At 36.3% G+C, this 18,350-nt stretch overlaps 2 protein-coding genes across 3 annotated transcripts in view; both read left to right on the forward strand.

Moving 5' to 3' along the window:
• The window catches only part of LOC109110959 (syndecan-3-like), a 30,311-nt gene extending 19,652 nt beyond the window's left edge, over positions 1–10,659 (forward strand). The window contains exons 2-5 of the mRNA XM_042745306.1: positions 964–1,057; positions 2,565–3,277; positions 4,286–4,517; positions 6,920–10,659. Of these exons, the coding sequence (XP_042601240.1) occupies positions 964–1,057; positions 2,565–3,277; positions 4,286–4,517; positions 6,920–7,086 (1,206 nt within the window). The 3' untranslated portion in view covers positions 7,087–10,659. The remainder of the gene's footprint in view (positions 1–963; positions 1,058–2,564; positions 3,278–4,285; positions 4,518–6,919) is intronic.
• Positions 10,660–11,513: 854 nt separating this feature from the next.
• On the forward strand, positions 11,514–17,784 carry LOC109110956 (homeobox protein NOBOX). Of its 2 annotated transcripts, none has more exons than XM_019123904.2 (9): positions 11,514–11,734; positions 12,616–13,542; positions 14,499–14,605; positions 14,699–14,799; positions 14,889–14,992; positions 15,214–15,433; positions 16,189–16,571; positions 16,650–16,960; positions 17,686–17,784. In XM_019123904.2, exons 1-8 carry the CDS (start codon positions 11,701–11,703, stop codon positions 16,949–16,951), a joined length of 2,178 nt encoding a protein of 725 aa, XP_018979449.1. In that variant the 5' UTR covers positions 11,514–11,700; the 3' UTR covers positions 16,952–16,960; positions 17,686–17,784. The 2 variants fall into 2 exon arrangements, with proteins under 2 accessions (XP_018979449.1, XP_042601239.1); XM_042745305.1 differs by lacking the exon at positions 11,514–11,734 and adding an exon at positions 11,827–12,168.
• The last annotated feature ends 566 nt before the right edge of the window (positions 17,785–18,350 follow it).

An 18,350-nucleotide genomic window follows, 5' to 3' on the forward strand; every position in this document is an offset into this window, starting at 1 on the left:
AGCTTCACTTTTTTATTGCATTTTTGATCAGTAATGCAGCCTTGCTGAGCATACGTGACTTCTTTCCAGAAACATTAAAGGAAATCTTAGTGATTAATGTTATAGATACATATTATATAGAGTGAATCACACATGCTTACAATGCAAAACATGATTGCACATAAATATATGCTACATAATGTGCATAATATGTAATTTGACCAGATACAAAACTGGGCACAGTTATAATAGTGTGTCTGTTTGTGTATGATGCTCTTAAGCTTAAGTGCACGCTGATTACTGACAGCATTTTGGGGCCAGTCTGTGTGTTTATGGGGGATTACTGGGAGGGCATGGGAACGGTTTACGGTTCTGAGTATTTATGGGGTGTTGCTGGGATGGAGACCAACCAATCATGAGAGCGGGGGGGGAGGAAAGCGACCACAAGAGCAAAGAATGATTCAGAAGAGGGGGTAGTGCTTTTACACCAATGGTTAGGTGTTACGTAATGTTGTTTTTGAAAGCATCACTCTGAACACGTTGGCTGCTGTCTATACTTAGATTCAATATTTTTAAAGGACATTTGTTGCCAGAAACAGCCTCTAAACTTTTTGTTTGATGGGAACTGCTAATTTGTTTAGAATTTATTTTACTAGGGTTTTTGTGTATTTTTATGACCACAGTTTTCTGGTTTATGTGACACATTGGGTCTGAGGACAGTTGAGAGCTCTTTTTCTGCTGAAATTTCATCCCTATTTAAGAAATTGGGTTAAAGGCAAGTGTTGCCCCTAGCAACAGGCCTCTCGATGAAACAGCTCCCCACTCTAGACCCCTTCGCTCTTATACACATGAACACACACACAGTTAATCTGATATTGGTTTTGAAACAATGTACTGCTAAATCATTCCACTTCTGGTAGATTTGCACAAAAGTTTCTTGACGACTTTTTCTCTTTTTTTTTTTTTTTTTTTTTTTTTTAAAAGGCAAATCGTCGCATATCTCGATCAAGCGATGATGAGAGTTCTGGAGATGGATTTTACGACGATGAGGACTTATTCTCTGGATCCGGCTCTGGCTGTGAGTTTGATTTGTGATGTGTTTCTGTATGTGTCACTTTAGCATGTTTGTGACGTGTGAGTGTGAATCACTCATTACGAGGTCACAGCTGCCTTGTTTAAAAGTCCAGCCCGGGCTTCCGATCCCCTCACCAGCTGGTATAATTCTCACAACTCAACGCCTTATCCCCCTCTTCATCTCTTGCGCTGTCTCACTTTGCTTTCTCTCTCTCTCAGCCCCTCTGTCTCACATTCCTCCCACAACTTCATACATTTATTTTAGCCTCTGCTAACTGATGCCCACAGACTGACAGTAAAAAACACCCTTCTTTTCTTGTAAATAAAGAACAGTTCTTCATATATTTGCATGTGTGTGTGTCTTTGTGAGTGATCATCTGATCCTCAGTAATCAGATTACTGTAAATAAGATCACTTAATCATGAGGAATCTGGGTGTGGACTGCCAATATCCGCTAGTGCTTGGGTGTTTCTTTAGAGCACTTTTGGCCCTGAAGAAAATAAACACTCTTCAAACGCGCTTTTTATGTATTATTTAATTTAACCGCTAACGTTATTGAACAGGGAACATAAATATCTCATGAGAGACTTCTGTGATTTTGTTGAAATTCATTTTGTTAAATTTCCACCACAATGTCATTTCCATCACGTCTCAAGTGATGGATTGTTTAATACAAATCTGAGGTGGATATGACATTTTAAATGGACTAAAATGGAATAAACAGCTAATTTTCATAGCTACCATATGATATATCTTACATTTTGACTTTAAAATACCTTTTATTTGAAAAGTTAACATAGATAATGTAAAACAAAATGTAAAAAGGGTAACATTTACCTTTTTTTTCCCCCATTACACTAACAACTCGTGGTAAAAATGACATCAGCTTGTAATAATTCTGTATGTGTCAAAAATAGATTATATAAATGAAACATCTTCACTAAACATTGAAGTAGTTTCTGATCGTTTTTAAAATATCTTTTATTGCTATAATGGGCTTTCATAATTTTTAAGCGTCAAGGATAAACAATAAAATCAATTCCTAAAGCATTTGAAACATAAAACAGCAAAAATAAAGGTGAAGTTTCTAAGACAATATTAACGTGGCCTTCATTTAATAAAAAGAAGACAAATTTGCCATCTGTTGAAATCAGTTAGTTTTAATAAAAATCAACCCTTGGGACATAAGAATGGCTGTAGGGAAAGAACCGCTGTCTGTGTGTGTGCGCTTTATCAGCAGAGTTTGTGTGTCGCAGTGGTGCTTGCTTTGTTCTTTGTTTCTAGTGTGTATGCATGTGTATTTCTTACCAAGGTTATTGATATTTTATTCATGTGTTGCCATGGGGATGTTCACATTCCTGGGCTGACCAATCCAAAGGTTGCTTTGAAGCCTTGCAGACGCTTTTGCTAGGTATCATATGACACATTAACACGGTCTAAAATGGCTGTGAGTATTGATCTCCTTCACCCTGTCTCACCGTGTTTTCAATGCTCTTTCTCTACACCTCCAGTTCCAGATATGGACGTTAGACCAACTGCAGCAGGTGTGATGGTCACTACAGAAGAGCCCCTCCCACTTTCTACCACACAGGCCACTGGCCCCGCCCCCTCAGCCTCCCCCGCCGCAGAGCCAAGTAGCCCACCTCCACCTGAGGTGGAACTCGAGAGCGGCTTGGGACAAGATGTATACAGAGACAGCAAATCGGAGATGGAGATTGAGAAAAAGGAGGAGGAGCCTGAGGAGGAGGAAATGAGACGTGCGAAGGAAAAGGATAGAGAACAGAAACCTGAGATCGAAATAAGGTTGGTTACTGAGAAAGTGCAAGGCGGAGAGGAGGAACAAGAGAGATCAAAAGCTACAGTTGCCCCCCGGCTGACTGATGTTCCTCTAGTGTTCGTGGACTCATCCACCACTCTGGGGGAGACTACAGTGGCCACTAGTGACCCGGAGGACCTCGCCACAGAAGAAGAGGAGGATCTATACATTACTACAGAAACCATCATGTTAAAGGAATCCAGCACATCGGAGGCGACAACAGATGACATCCCGACCACTGAGGTCATCCCAACCACTGTTGCGTCCACCACTGCTAAGCCAACCAGACCACGTCCCGCCCCCACCACTCCGAGCACCACCCCCATACGACCCCGGAAACCCCACACTACCCCCAGTAGAGCCACCCCAACTGAGAGCAGCACTCGTTCAGTGATGACCACAACACAGGTTAGATGGTCCTCAGTATACATTAATGAAAAAGAAACAATATTACATGTAACGATGCACCGCTATGAAAACTCAGGCCAATACAGATAAGCCAGTAGTTATTTTTAATAAATGGAAAATCTGTCTATCTATCTAACAAATAAATAATATTCCAAGAGATACACCAGTATGAAAATTCCAGCCAGTACAGAGCAAGTAATTATTTTTAATAAATGGTAGATATTAAAATCTTAATTAATTTGAGAATTATCTAATCTTTAATTAAACATAAAACATTAAAAATGAAAATCATAAAATGCTTAAAGCGGATTTAGGCAGCACAACATTTAAAAATCTACAAACAGATTTAAAAATGGATATTTATTTTGAGACCTGTTAAAGATTACATTTATTTATGAGTATTTCAATATTACAGTATTGTTAAATTATTTGTTTTAAAGGTCAAGTTTAAGTGAGCATTAGATGTGGGCAAAGGCAGTCTAACTGTTAAAATCGTGGAAATGCACAGTTAAATATCCGTTGTCGACAGGTAAAGGTGCATTTATAAAAAAATCTTGCCATATTGGTCAATAACCAGTATGGTGCCAATATAATGTGCATCCCTAATCCCATTATTGCTTTTGACATGAATGATTTGCTCTGTAAGTATTCTCTTATTACATTTGGGATCAAATGCAGTGGCCCCAAAAGGTTTTTGGATATTATGACAAAAAAAAAAAAAAAAAGTGTGAGTGGCATTATTTGTTCTGTCAATTGTGAATTAATTCCATTGATTTAGTATGTGCATACTGCATCAAAACCACACTTTCATCAGATTATTTTATCAGACATCTTTGCTAATTCTACTCTCAAAAACCAAGTTTATAATATATTAAAACCTAGAACTTCTACAGAAAAGTCGGTCAGCCGTTCTGTTTCTCTGAAAATCTGTTTCTTCTGCTATACATGATCTGTTGTGCAATTTTGAAGGGTTATCATTTTTCTTTCCTTTTTTTATTCCTCATTTAGACACAAACACCAGATGAAACCGTAAATAATGAAGTTGCAGGACCAGGTCCAAGTGGTGATTTTGAAATCCGCGAGAATGAAGGTCGCCAAGGCAACGAGGTCAGGAGAGGCAAAGGGGAGCCTGCCGTGGCAGGAGAACCAGATCTGACTGGTAACAGTGTAGATGCTGCTGGAAGCTCAGCCGCTCAACTTCCACAGAAGAACATCCTTGAGAGGAAGGAAGTTTTGATAGGTGAGGGATGCCTGATGCATTCAAAGCTACTCCCACAACCCAGTTCAGTCTTTCTATTTTTTAGCTTCTGTCTTTGAACCTGTCTGTCTATTTGTCTTGTATATATCTTTCATTTTTCTTTATTTTTGTACATGTTTTTATCTGTCTCCCTGTTGCTTATAAGATTAATAGACCACACTGAACTGAAAATCCTATTGCGGAAAAACTCTATGGCATTATTGTACAGCTTAACATTGTGATATATATATATATATATATATATATATATATATATATATATATATATATATATATATATATATATATATATATATATATATATATATATATGTATATAGGTCAAAACAATAAAATTCAAAAGTATATGTATATATTTATATGTAATATATCAATAAAACTCAAAAAACTATATAACTCAAAAAAATACTGTATATGTGTGTGTATATATGTGTATATATATATATGTGTGTGTATATATATGTGTGTGTATATATGTGTGTGTATATATATGTGTGTGTGTGTATATATATATATATGTGTGTGTGTGTGTGTATATATATGTGTGTATATATGTGTGTGTGTGTGTATATATATATATATGTATGTATGTATATATATATATATATATATATATATATATATATATATATGTGTGTATATATATGTATATTTATTTATTTATTTATATTTATTTGAAAAAAGTCTCTTATGTGCACTAAGATAAACAGTAAAGTACATAGTAAAAATATAAATTGTGAAATATTATTATAATTAAAAATTATTATTTTAATATATTTTAAAATGTAATCTATTCATGTGAGGGCAAAGCTGAATTTTCAGCACCTGTTACTCCATTGTCACATGATCCTTCTGAAATGATCTATGTTTTATCATTTAATTCTCAATGAAAACATTTGTGCCATTAAATATTTTTGTTGAAACCTTAATATATATATTTTTAGTATACTCTAATGAAACAAAGAAGTTCAAAAGGTCATCATTTATTTAAAATAGAAATATTTTGGAACATTATAAATGTCTTTACTGTCACTTTTGACAATTCAGTGCATCCTTGCTGAATAAAAGTATTGATTTCTTTGAGAAAAGAAAAATACATTTTTCCACCATCTGACCCCAAACGTTTGAAAAGTAATAGATATTGTGTTCAAGGTTCAAGCATGAAATAGCATTTCACAAAAGCTAGACATTAGTTGTTAGAAATATTATTAGTAGGAGTATTATGTTTGGAGTAACAGTTGTTTAAACAAGAGTTCACCCAAAAATTGATGATGATTTCTATTTCTGCTGTCCTTTCCCTTCAACAACATCTTGCTCTTATGATCTCAAGCAAGAGCCTCCAGTGGACTTTATTGTAGCTCTCTGAGGAGATCACAGTCTTCTGCTCTTTGTCTTCTTTCCTTGTTCAGGTTCACCTTCTCCTCTGTTTGTTTTGCTGCCTCTCTGTCTCCATCTCCCCTCTCGTTTCTCTCTGTCATCTGATATGCTGTGTCTCTCTCCTCAGCCATTCTGATTGGAGGACTGTTTGCCTTTGTATTTGCAGACTTCCTGGTCATAGGTAAAGATGTAGGAGTCGCAGGCTATAGCGTGAAATTAGTTGGATTTTAGCTCGTTTTTTGCATTTTCAATTTTCACAGATAAGCTTTAGTTTAGAGAGACACAAAACTCTCCCTGCCTGGATTAAATGTGTTTTATGTTTGTTTGTCTGTGTCTTTATTTCTCTGTCTTTTCATTGGTTTGGTTTTTATCATGCAGTGTGTTTGGTTCAAAACCATCAATGATGGTCTCTTTCAGAAGAGTTCATTTGTAGTTGTGCTTATTGTTGGCATTGCATCCCCTAAATTCTGACTGATTTTTAGCGTAATGAGAGGGGGATCAATGTCATAATTCATTTATTTTGATATTTATTGTCCTATTGATTTGTTTAAAAATATATTACAAATTTAATTTATACATACAATGCCTGAATTCCTTAACATGTTTTTACATTTTTAAATTAAATTTTAATTAATTTCTGAAATAAACTTGTATTATTTTCATTTATAAAAATATTTTTATAAATTATAAAATGCAATCTGTTATTATTTCTTAGGAAAAATAAACAGTAAATCAATTTTGTTAAAATATTATAAATAGCCAGTTATTATATTTTTTCCCCCTAAAACCATATGAAAAGATATGACTTGATAAAAAAAAAAAAAGATTTAAATTCATTTTTTTATTATTATTATTTTTTTTTTATCTTGAACACTCTTTTTGTCATTGACCCAAAGACATTTGCACATTTATGGATGGTGGGAGAGAGCATAATTATTGTTGAAGTGTTCATAATGATTTGAATTTGAAATGCTGTAAGTAATCAATGCCTCTTGTTCTTTCTGCAGCTGTGATTGTCGGAGGTGTAGTCGGAGCACTCTTCGCTGCATTCCTCGTAATGTTACTCGTCTACCGAATGAAAAAGAAAGATGAAGGTAGCTACACATTGGAGGAGCCTAAACAAGCCACCGTCACCTACCAGAAACCGGACAAGCAGGAAGAATTCTACGCCTAACATCCATTCGTTCATCCTCGTTCGTCTCTCCAACCTTGTACCGTCTTTATCTGATCCCCCCTTTCTTCTTTTCATCTCACCCCTTTTCCTTTGATCCCTTTCTTCCCTCGTTTCCCCATGAGAGTGCCTCTCATTCCACAGACTCTGAACTTTCTTTTCCAAAAAAACAAAACAAAACAAAAAAAAACTGAAAAAGATCAAAGTAGAAAAAAATGGAATTGGTTGTGGGTGGGGCTTAGGGTGTGGGCGGGGGCCAGAGAGGGCGGGAAGTGAGTCTACACATATACAGAGAAGAAAAAAACTTTTTTAAGAACATGTTATTATTGATATGTTTAGGATCGTTGTTCTATGAAATTATGACCTGAATCTTTTTTTGTAAAGACACTGCGTTTCAGATGTGTTTCCTGCACAATATTATGGGAGCAAAAAAAAAAAGGCATGAAAAATGAGGGAGAGGAAAAGAACACAGCTGGGGTCATGGAGGGATTGTGAAAGTCAAGCGAGAAAAAGGAGCAGAAATAAGAGTTGCATGGCAGAAATAGAGGAGGAATTTGAAATCTGTCCTCAAAATGCTCTTCTGTCACCAAGGTCAAAGATCCAACGTTGTGTGGTACCTTCCATTTCCCTGGTGCTAGAAACAGCTTGAGCAGAGCGAGCGTTTGTGTGTGTGCTTGTGCATATGTGTACGAATGTATGTCTAAGGTGCCCTTGTGACCCCTGCCTAGACTCACGCGCACACACACGCACAGGTGCACACACTCAGCCCTTCTCCCTCTGCTGGTGAGAGCATGTGTCAGCACGACGGTACCGTCCGATTGGAGCAGGGAGCCCGAAACACGTACACAGCACATTAAAAACACTGAAGGTTTGCTGTGAGGGAGCGCATGCATAGAATCAGAGGAATAGACTCTCCTCCGCTCTGTATAAAGACTTTAGTAATCATTAGTAATAATCAATAATATATCAGCAGCTCTGAATGGAAGGAAAATGGTGATCATAATATTTGTAGTGAAGGATATTATCTACTTAGCTGTGCAGTAAGGTTTTATCGGTGTAAATATCAACTCGACTTTTTATTTTTGTCAAGCTTTTAACCATGCTATTGTAGTAAAAAAAAACTAAACACACACAGACACATATGCTATCGTTATCTAATTTTTGTCAGTTTAACCTGGAGAAATGCTGAAACCTTTGCTCAGGTTTATTAGCATTTCACCAGTCATTAGTCAAAATTATTTTGAAAGCACAAGGTTAGTCTCCCTCACCGCCACATTCACTCACAAATGGAGAAATTTCCACTCGCATACATGCCACACAAACAACTCTGATGGACGGTGATGCTCAAGACGGATGTTGTCGGAACGTGTGTGATTAGGGGGTTGGTCAACGTAAACCTTATGGTTTGGGAGAAAAATAGCTTGTCTAACATAAAGATATCTGAGCTGAAAGCCTTTAAGTAGTTCGATTTGAGTAATAGACAAAATTACTGTCACTTTTTCCTCTGTTATTGTGTTTTATTTGATGTTCATGTCAGGATACATTTAATTCATGAAAAAAAATGACTAGAAATGCATGAATTAGCAATAACAAGCTATCAACAACAGTCTCTGTGACATGTCATGTGGTGTAATGTCAGTGTTACTCGCAGCTGTAGCACAAGATGTTAGCAAAACGCTGAAATGATGACAACTTGTCTTATCACATATCATTTTAAATATCTGATCATGTAATTGTGCTATATCCAGTCTGGGATGGTTTGTGCACAGTATCAGCACTCCGTCCCTGAAATTTCCTTTTTATATCCACAGTAATGGAGAATTATACCCACCCCCGTTTATAAACATATCGGTGAGGGGTAAAGCTGCCATAACACTGAAACATGACATCAAATAATGCTAATTGTTATATCAAAAATCATGCGTTGGGAATGCATGGTCATGATTTTTTACACTCAAGCATATTCGACTGAGTGTGTCTACTAGAGCACATTCAAGATGCCACACTGTTCTCAGTGGGATATTTTAGGCAGGTGGGGGAAATCTTGAGACCCAAACGGGGTGGTTGTACTTCAGTCTACGATTGTAATGTCACACCTGTGCAACGGTACCTGTAGCTTGAATATTGTACTCTGTATGATCATGTCCTGACAGTGTGCGCGAGTATGTATGTGTGAATATTGGCTTGTTTTAATGCATCTGCAAGTGTTTCCCTCCCCAATAGTTCTTCCGTTGTGGGGACATATTCTCCTCTCCCTGCACTTAAATTGCTATGTGACACTGACAATGTTACATAGCATCACAGCCTCGGCCTTGTAAATAGGACATAGAGTGATTTCTGACCCATCACAGCACACCTTTAATTAAATTACTATAGTAAGGGCCAGTCTCCTGGACACTGAATAACAGTTACAGACCGATAATCGGTTTGACCGATATTGAGAGTATTAAGAGAAAATAAGAGTTTCTTTTACCAATATTCACATTTTCTACTTGGCTGTCTGTTCTGTAATATTCAATCTACTGAATAAGTACACCATGTAGTAGATGTCTAAAGAATAGCAGCAATGCCGTTACACCACTATATGTTCACATGTAAAATAAAGACTTGTAAATGTTTGCATTATTATGTCACTTGAAACAATCAGAAGCATTTTAACCTTGAGACTTAGACATCGATCATATAGACCAAATAAAGATAGAAATTAATCTGATCTACTACTAAACACAGAGAAAGTTATAAATATATTACAAAATAAAATGCAATTATTAGTATTTGTAATTATTGAGAAAATAATTATTATGCTTGTGTTTTTAATTATTTTGTCAAAAAACAGATATAAATGGCAATTCAAAGTGAAACATTATAACCTTCATTACAAAAAACTTATCTGTTAGTTCAGGATTTGTCTTCAGTTGTGTCTAAGAGACTGGCTTTAACAATCAATGCTCACAAAACCTCAGCAATCTTTAGTGTCTAATTGGAATATTGACTTAAATAATGTTAATCAGTTGCTTACATGCTAAACAAATAGTTGCAAGCCTACAATTAGTATGTGAAATTCAGGTATTAAGACGTGATGATTGTTTAACATTTTTTTTTGTACAAAACAAGCTGATGGTGCTGGAGGTTTAATATTTTGATCATTCACAGCTTTCACCCCACCACTCCTACAATCTAATCTTGTGAGCAACACATTCACATGTCCTTGTGAAGCCCCCACCTCCCAACAACAAACATGCACCTGTCCAGTCTGGAGGTCACTGTTTGTTAACGTTATGGACGTCAGTGGAACCTTGAGCTTGCATTGCGGTCTTTTCTACTCATTTCTACCTGTAACCTGTCACTCTTTCTATTCATAGCCAAATATGAGGCGGGCCTTCCTGTGTCTGTGTGCCAATCACAGACCAGCATGGTCCTGGTCTGAGGGTTGCCCAGCGTGGTTTTATACATGCACATTTTTTTAAAAAAAAATTTTGTTTTTCTTTGTTTTTTCTCATTGGTTGATTTGTGTATAAAGAGGCAAAGTTCTGTCACTAATATGCCACTCTATTCTAAATAAAACCTGATTGGTTATATCTGTAGCTGCTGTGATTTAATTGGTTAAAAGCTTGAAGCTGGCTATGGTGGAATAATAATGTAGTATGTATACTAAGTACTTAGAATTCTGCATCTTACAATGCAACGTGCTTGACTTGTTAATTTGCTGTCATGTATGAACTAGAAGCAACATCAGCAACAATTTTAACACCATTGTCATTAATTGATAAGGCTACCAGGAGTTTTACATAAAGGCAAAATTAATTTTTTATTTAAAAAAAAAAAAAAAGAAAAGCAAAATAAACTTTTGAGAGGATAACTGAACTAGTGAACAAAGCAAGATTTAGATTAACTTGAACTAAAATAAATAAAACGAAAATAATAATTAAAAAACAAGCCTATATAGACATTTAAAAATAAGAATTAACATGAAAATGAAAAATATTAATAAAAACTATAATAGTACCTCAATTATACTAAGATAACACTGGATAGCTGCAGACCTAGTTTTTAGCTTGTTTGTGAACTCCAGATTTTTATTCTTTGAACTGAACCCTTGTGATCTAATATAAAGAGTATGCTTTATGAAAGCAAAATATTTGTGCTCCAGAATTAAATTAAGTTTGACCCATAATGTAATTTCACAAAGAAAAATAAAAAGTCATGAATCAACAATTAATTTAAAATGAAGACGTTTTTGTTGTCGCAGTCATTCATTTCTAATAAAATGTATATATATACAAACCGTAGGCTACGTCAGTCCTTATGATTATAGGCATATACAATTTTTTTTTTTTTAATCTATTTTCAATTTCATTTAATCTACAATGACAGATATTGTTGAATACAGCCCCTTTCAAGACAAGTGAAATTACATGACTATTACTGAAGGTCAGGCGCGCATGATTGCAACAGTGACACTGACGGAAACACGCCCGGTGTGCGTGTCACGTGATGTAACCGGAGCAGCGTCTGCAGGTTATTAATCAATACTCAGGCTAGAGTTTGTGCTTCACTCAAGCTCAATCACTTTAATATCTAGTTTACGGATAGAGGTCTGTGCGTGTGCGCAACACGATGGCTGAAGATGTCTTGTTTGCCAGTGATTACGGTGGGTGATTTGTTGTAAATTAGTTGATTGACTCATTGTTTTTGACACCGATAATTGTCTAATTGGTCTAATTTCTACACGGATAACAGGTCTAATGGTTTGATACTCAGGGCGGAGGTTCAATTTATTCTCTAATTAGCGGTAAATACGCAAGTGAAGAAAGCGTCACGTTTCACACCTTTAAGTAATGTTTATAACATTAATTAAATGGTAAATCTCCGGCAATAATATTATTATTGTTCCCAGTTCCCACCACACACACCTTTTTAAAAATTGTTCAAGTTCTTTGAAAAGCTGCAGAATTCAACACATAAAGACAGTTTGCAGTTTTGAATTATTTTTACAGTTTTACATTGTAAGAGTAATGAACTGTAATGACTGAAAACATTTAAGATGAAGTTAAATCTAGAAATTAAGAGTTTATTTTATGAAAGGTGAGCAAAGTCTCCAAGTTAAAGGTATAGTTCGCCCAAAAAATGAAAATTCTGTCATCATTTACTCACCTCATCTCGTTTCAAACCCATTAGACTTTCCTCTGAGGAAAAAAAGATATTTCTTCTTCTTTTTTGGCCTGTACAATGGAGGTCAGGGGTAACCAAAAGAGTGTAGTTACCAACATTTGTTAAAGCAATTTTTGTGTTAAACTAAATAAAGTCAAACAGGTTTGAAACAACGTGAGGGTGAGTAAATGATAACATTTTAGGTGTACTAGCTGTTTGGAATCAAAGTCTGAGAGTTCTATATCCCAGGCAGGCAGATAATAATGTACCTTTCTATGACAGGATGCTGAATCAGTTCTGAATTGAAGATTTCATTCATTGCGAGTTTGCTTGTTAACATTACAAGCGTTCTTTTCTTTTCATGCCATGTCATATTTACAGATGGTCCATGTCCTCTGTGTGAAGAGGATGAGCAGAGAGGGTATTGTAGATACAGAAACACTGAGCAAGAGAATGAGAGAGAAAAAAACAGTGATGAAGAAGAGGTGGAAGACAAGGAGTCACAGGAGTTCAAGAGGGACGCTGAGGTGAAACTAGAGAAAATAACTGAAGAGAATTGGACAGCAGGTCAAGAACATGAAGATAGGAAAATAGAGACGGACACAGAAGAAAACAAAACTGAAGATGTCACACAGAAAAATGAAAAAGGCACAGAAGATGATGAAGAGACAAACAAGAAAGTAGATAATTTAGAAACGGATGAAAAATATAACAAAGATGAGCAGGAAAGTACATTAGGTTTCAGAAACGATGAAACAATGACAGTTGATGATGATGCAGAGGCAAGCGACTTGCTGGTGCCGCCTCTGGAGGATGACTGTATTTTGCAGATGGGCCCAGACTGCACCATAGACCTGGTGATGGTGTGTGATCAGTCAGTGGAGAGATGTTTGAACGAAGACCTTTTGTTATGCTCCCCCAAATCTTCAGATCTCCCCCAGCAGCCCCCTGTAAAATCCCCACCCAGACCTTTATCTATCACATTACCCCCTCAAAATGCCACAGTACTCCCCTTTCAGCCCCAGTCTCTACTTCAACCTCACCTCCCACCACAGGCCCAGCTGGAGGCCCCGTGCTTGGGCAAACGGCCCTATGGAAGCAGGACCGATGTACCCACAGGACAGCTGGAGGTGACGCTGCGGCAGGTGTACAGCACTCGCCGCTACACCCGTTTTGCCAGCAGAGTGGCCCCTCTTATACCTCTGGCCTCAGTTGATGGAGAAACCAGCAGTCAGGCTTTACCCTCCATCAGCACGGATGCTCCTCTAATGCCTCCAAAGAAGAAAACTCGCACCTTCTACAGCACAGGTGAGAGAACGTACAAATTAAAGGCATAGTTCACCCAGAAAATGTTCTTATCGGTTACTCGCTTTCATGTAATTTTAAATCTGTAAAACTTACTTCTGCAGAAACACAAAAGAAGATATTTTGAAATACCTTGCAATGTACGCAGTGGGGTCCAGTGTTGTTTTGGACCCCTACTAACTTTCATTGTATGGACAAAATATCTTATTTTGTGTTCCACTGAAGAATGCTTATGTTTAAAATGTGAGTTTTTTAATTAATAGATATAACAGATGGTTTGTGTCCACAATTGCATATATATACAATTATGGACACGAACCATCTGTAATATCTATCTATCAATAAACTCACATTTTATAAACTAAATATATAAATATATATATATATATCTCAATTTGGAATGATTTTTTGTATGTTTTTGAAATACTTTTATGTCTTTTATGCTCACCAAAGCTACATTTATTTGATCAAAAATACAGTGATAATATTATGAAATATTATTACAATTCAAAACAACTGTTTTCTATTTTAATACATTTTAAAATGACATTTATTTCTGTGAAAGCTGTCAAAGCTGAATTTTCAGCAGCTATTATACCAGTCTTCAGAGTCACATCCTTCAGAAATCATTCTAATATGCTAATTTGGTGAAAAAAGAAACATTTTTTTATTATTTTTTATCAGTGTTGAAAATAGTTTAGCTGCTTCATATTTTTTTTTGTAGAAAATGTGATCCATTAATGTTATGATTCTTTGATAAATTGAAAGTAAAAAAAAAAACTGTTTATTTGAAATAGAAATCTTTTGTATCTTTAAATATGTCTTTACTGTTACTTTTGATCAATTTAATGCAACCTTGTTGAATAGAAGTGTAATTATTATTACATTTAATGGTACTGTATGAGTTTCCGCAAAAAATGTGAAGCAGCAAAAACAGTTTTTAATATTGATATATATAGATCAGTTGGAGGAGCTGGAGCGTGTGTTTCAGGACGATCACTACCCTGACGGAGACAAGAGAAAGGAGATCGCTGCCTCCATCGGTGTTACGCCCCAGAGAATCATGGTCACTGTTCACATGCATCTATTCCTTAGGATCACATTAAATAAATCGAGATGCATGCAAGTATCATTAATTGTACTCTGATCCTCACATCAGGTGTGGTTTCAGAACCGACGAGCCAAGTGGAGAAAAACAGCAAAAGCCACAGCAAAAAAGCCTCCTGCTAGTCGAGGTCAACCTTGTGTCCAGGTCAACAGGTAAGTGACCCCACTGATGCAATGCAGCTAACATACTATGTGATGCAATGCATATAATCACTTAACAGTTCTTTTGTGTGTGTGTGCAGGCCACCAGTTTTCACAGCTCCAGCTGTTACATCTCGACATGTCAACCCTGGAAACACACTTCCTCCCTACAGTACCATCCGGACCAGCTGCACCAGTCCACCAGGTCACATTTTCAGACATACACCTTAACAGTTTAATTAAGCTATATTTTAGGGCTTAATCTATTTAATTCAATTATGCATTAGGGATTAAACCCTTTAGTTAACCTAAGGTCTATAGGATTTAAGCCATTTAATTAAACTATTTAATTTGAATTGAAAATGCTGACACATTCAAAACATGAACACCTGTTTTTTTTAAACAAATGCAATTTTATGTGTTCAGTTCCAGCTTGTGTTGATATGGCACCTTGTGTGTCTCGAGGTTTTTTGGAGTACATGCCCCCTCCTATGCACAGTCCTCCTCCGATACGGCGTGCTTCCTTGCCTCTTATCACGGCTTACAACCCCCCTACTCACACCGTGTCCCTGCTGCTGGACACACCTGAACACAGTGAGCCCAGCTCCGCAGACACAACGCCGCTGAGTTTGCAGACTGACATGGGGTTAGTATGAAACTGGGTTACTCATCTCTTGCAGTTCCTTTGTTAACCACTAGACGTCAGCACAGAGCTTATATAGTGATTTTCAGAGCTTTGCCATCGTGGAAATTATTTGAGTTATTTTAAATTATTATTTTTATTAGTTATTTTAATTTTTTCCTTTTCATATTTTACGTTTTTAAGCAAATGCATCCCTTGTCAAGCATAAGAAAATCGAAGTAGTATACCGCTGTTAAAAAAGTAATTTTGTATTGACATTTCTTGCTTATAAAAATGAATATTCTGATGGGAAAATTATATGTTTGTAAACTATATCATAAAATGAACAAGATTATTATTGCATTAATCAAACATATTCAGAGTGCCAACAATTTCTGAGACAGGTTTTTTATTATTATTGCTGTTATTATATATAAATGTATATAATTTGTGTTATATTTATTTAAATCAATTATTATATGAATTGACATTAATTTAAATTAGTATGATTTATTATTACTGTTGTTATTAATATCATCATTATTACTAAAATTATTTTTATTTTACTTAACGCACCTCACTGCTTGTTTGCACAAAGTTAAACTTATGATCGCTGGACACATCACTCAGCTGTCACTGAAAATGAATTTGCTCTAGCTCTTTGTCACTGCAAACTGCTGTCACTGTGAAGGCCCAACACTACAGATGTTTGCAAATATCACCTAAGTTGTTTAATATCACATGATACAGTTTCTCAAATGTATTTTTGCTGTTCACAGGTTTGACTATGATGGCTTGGGGACCTCTGTGAAGCTGGACTACATGACTTCTGCTCCACAGAATAGCGCTCTAAATTTCCAGCTCAACACATTTCCTCAACAGACAAATAATCTCCTACCTCAGCAAACAAACACTCTGTTACCCCAAAAGTCCGGCTGTCTTATGCCCCAACAGTCCAGCACAATATTGCCCCAGTACTCGCACCTGTCGTACCTCACGCCCTCTCCTTACCTCACACCCAACCCTACAGAGAGCAGCAGTGCTGCTTATCTGCCCCTCACCACAGGAACCAGCAACACTCTGCCTGCATACACCAGCAGCGGACATGAGTATCTCCAGTCTCAAACCGGCAACCAGATGCTGCTACAGTCAGGAGTTCATTGTAAGTCAACCACATTACACCTTTGGAAACAAACATCTTAAAGTAGAAGTAAAGTAGTAACTTATATGTTTATATCAGCATTTCAGGCCTACCCTTGGACAACTGAGATGTATGGTCAGTCGGGTCGGTATACACAGGCAGTATTTGGGCAACAGTTATCATCACAGGGTCACGAGACCCAATACTCCCAGCTCCTGCCCCAGCAGCACTACGTTCAGCTCGAAGGAGTGCAGCCGCAGCCCACCCTACCCAAACCCACCCCTGAACCCCTGCTGTCCAATGTCAAAGTAGAGTCTGAAGACATGGGCCTTGGCCAGCCAATCAGAGTCAGTGAGGCAGAGCCTAATTTTCATTGCGATTTCTCACCGATCAACTTTTAACAACAGCAGGTGATGCATTTTTATACTACGTGTATGGAGAGTCTATATGTACATATTTTGTGTTGTATAATTGCTTGAAGAACAGTAATTATCATTTTTGAGAACTACATCAGGGGTTTTTAAAGTGGTGTCAGGGAGCTGACAGGGGGTGCTGGGGAGGGGGGGGGGTTCTGTGTAAAATAAATGTAGAATATTTTAGTATAAAATAAATGTAAAGACTTGGAAAAATTAATAAAATAGTTCGTATTATTAAAAAAAGTATGTATTTTATGTCTCCTTGCAAGGTGCAGGAAGTAGTATTTGTGTTGAATTGGGATTATTATAGTTAACCAAATTATTTTTTCTAAATTGAAATTAAGCATTAACTGAAAAAAATAAATTAATTAAAAGACTAAAACACATTTCAGCTAAATGCCAAAGCAGTATTAGTTAACTAAAATAACTCAAACTAAAAGTGAAATAATAATAAATGTTTTTAAAAAATGAAAAATAAAAAAATAAAACGACTTTAAAATATTAATAACTAAGACTAATAATGGTATCTTAGTAATAAAACAACACGTTGTTTAAAAAAAACTGTATAAATGTAAATCGAATTGTAAGACAATTTAATGTATTATAATTTAATAACATTTATTTAAAATTATATATAATTTAAATGTGTCTTGATACTTGAATATTGCCTTTTGTGTTGTTGTCTAATATTACTGATTAATGTCTGTGTTGTATTTCAGGGTACTGACTGTGATGATCTGCAAGCGATATTTCTTTTCTTTGTATGTGTGTGTTCTGTTTTTTGTTGTGCAGGAGCTATTAAAATGCTCTTTCATTGATGCTTTTCTGTGTTTGTTATGCATCTTCACGAGATTTAGTGGACTAGTAAACTAGACTGATGCATACCTACAGTCAATGACACATACAGGAATCGGAGGGCCCAGGACAATCCTTTATGTTCAGTTTATTTTATGTTTATCTCCTTTTGGATTAATCACAGATTAAAGGAAAGTATGTATGTACAGTACGTGAGAGCACCTGTAAAACAGGCTAGCATTTGCCACAAGGGGGCGCTGTTTTACAAGAGCACTGATCTCAGTTGAAGAGTTTCCACAATCCTCTACAACACACTTCTGTGGTCTTTTTGACATTTTTGTTGAAGCATTCAGTGTCACAGCTCTGTCACAGCTCACCTCCTCGTTGGTCTCATCGCTACATACATTTATTCTCTTTCTCCATAGTTTTACTCAGCTACTCTCAAGTGGAATTAATTAAGGGCAGGACAGATCTTTTTTTTTTTTTTTTAAATGTATTTGCACAAAGATAATTTGAAAAGATGCCAGAAACATGATCATTACACCACAACCCCCCACAGTGTTATTATAACCCTCACACATACGCAAAT

The sequence above is a fragment of the Cyprinus carpio genome, chromosome B19, assembly GCF_018340385.1.
Source record: "Cyprinus carpio isolate SPL01 chromosome B19, ASM1834038v1, whole genome shotgun sequence".
In the NCBI taxonomy this organism is placed as follows: domain Eukaryota; kingdom Metazoa; phylum Chordata; class Actinopteri; order Cypriniformes; family Cyprinidae; genus Cyprinus; species Cyprinus carpio.

Excerpts from the sequence above, each read along its gene's own strand:
- LOC109110956 (XM_019123904.2), top strand. The coding sequence starts at position 11,701 with ATGGCTGAAGATGTCTTGTTTGCCAGTGATTACG. Across the intron at positions 14,993-15,213 it reads CAGCTGCACCAGTCCACCAG|TTCCAGCTTGTGTTGATATG; the intron begins GTCACATTTTCA and ends TTATGTGTTCAG. Across the intron at positions 15,434-16,188 it reads AGTTTGCAGACTGACATGGG|GTTTGACTATGATGGCTTGG; the intron begins GTTAGTATGAAA and ends TGCTGTTCACAG.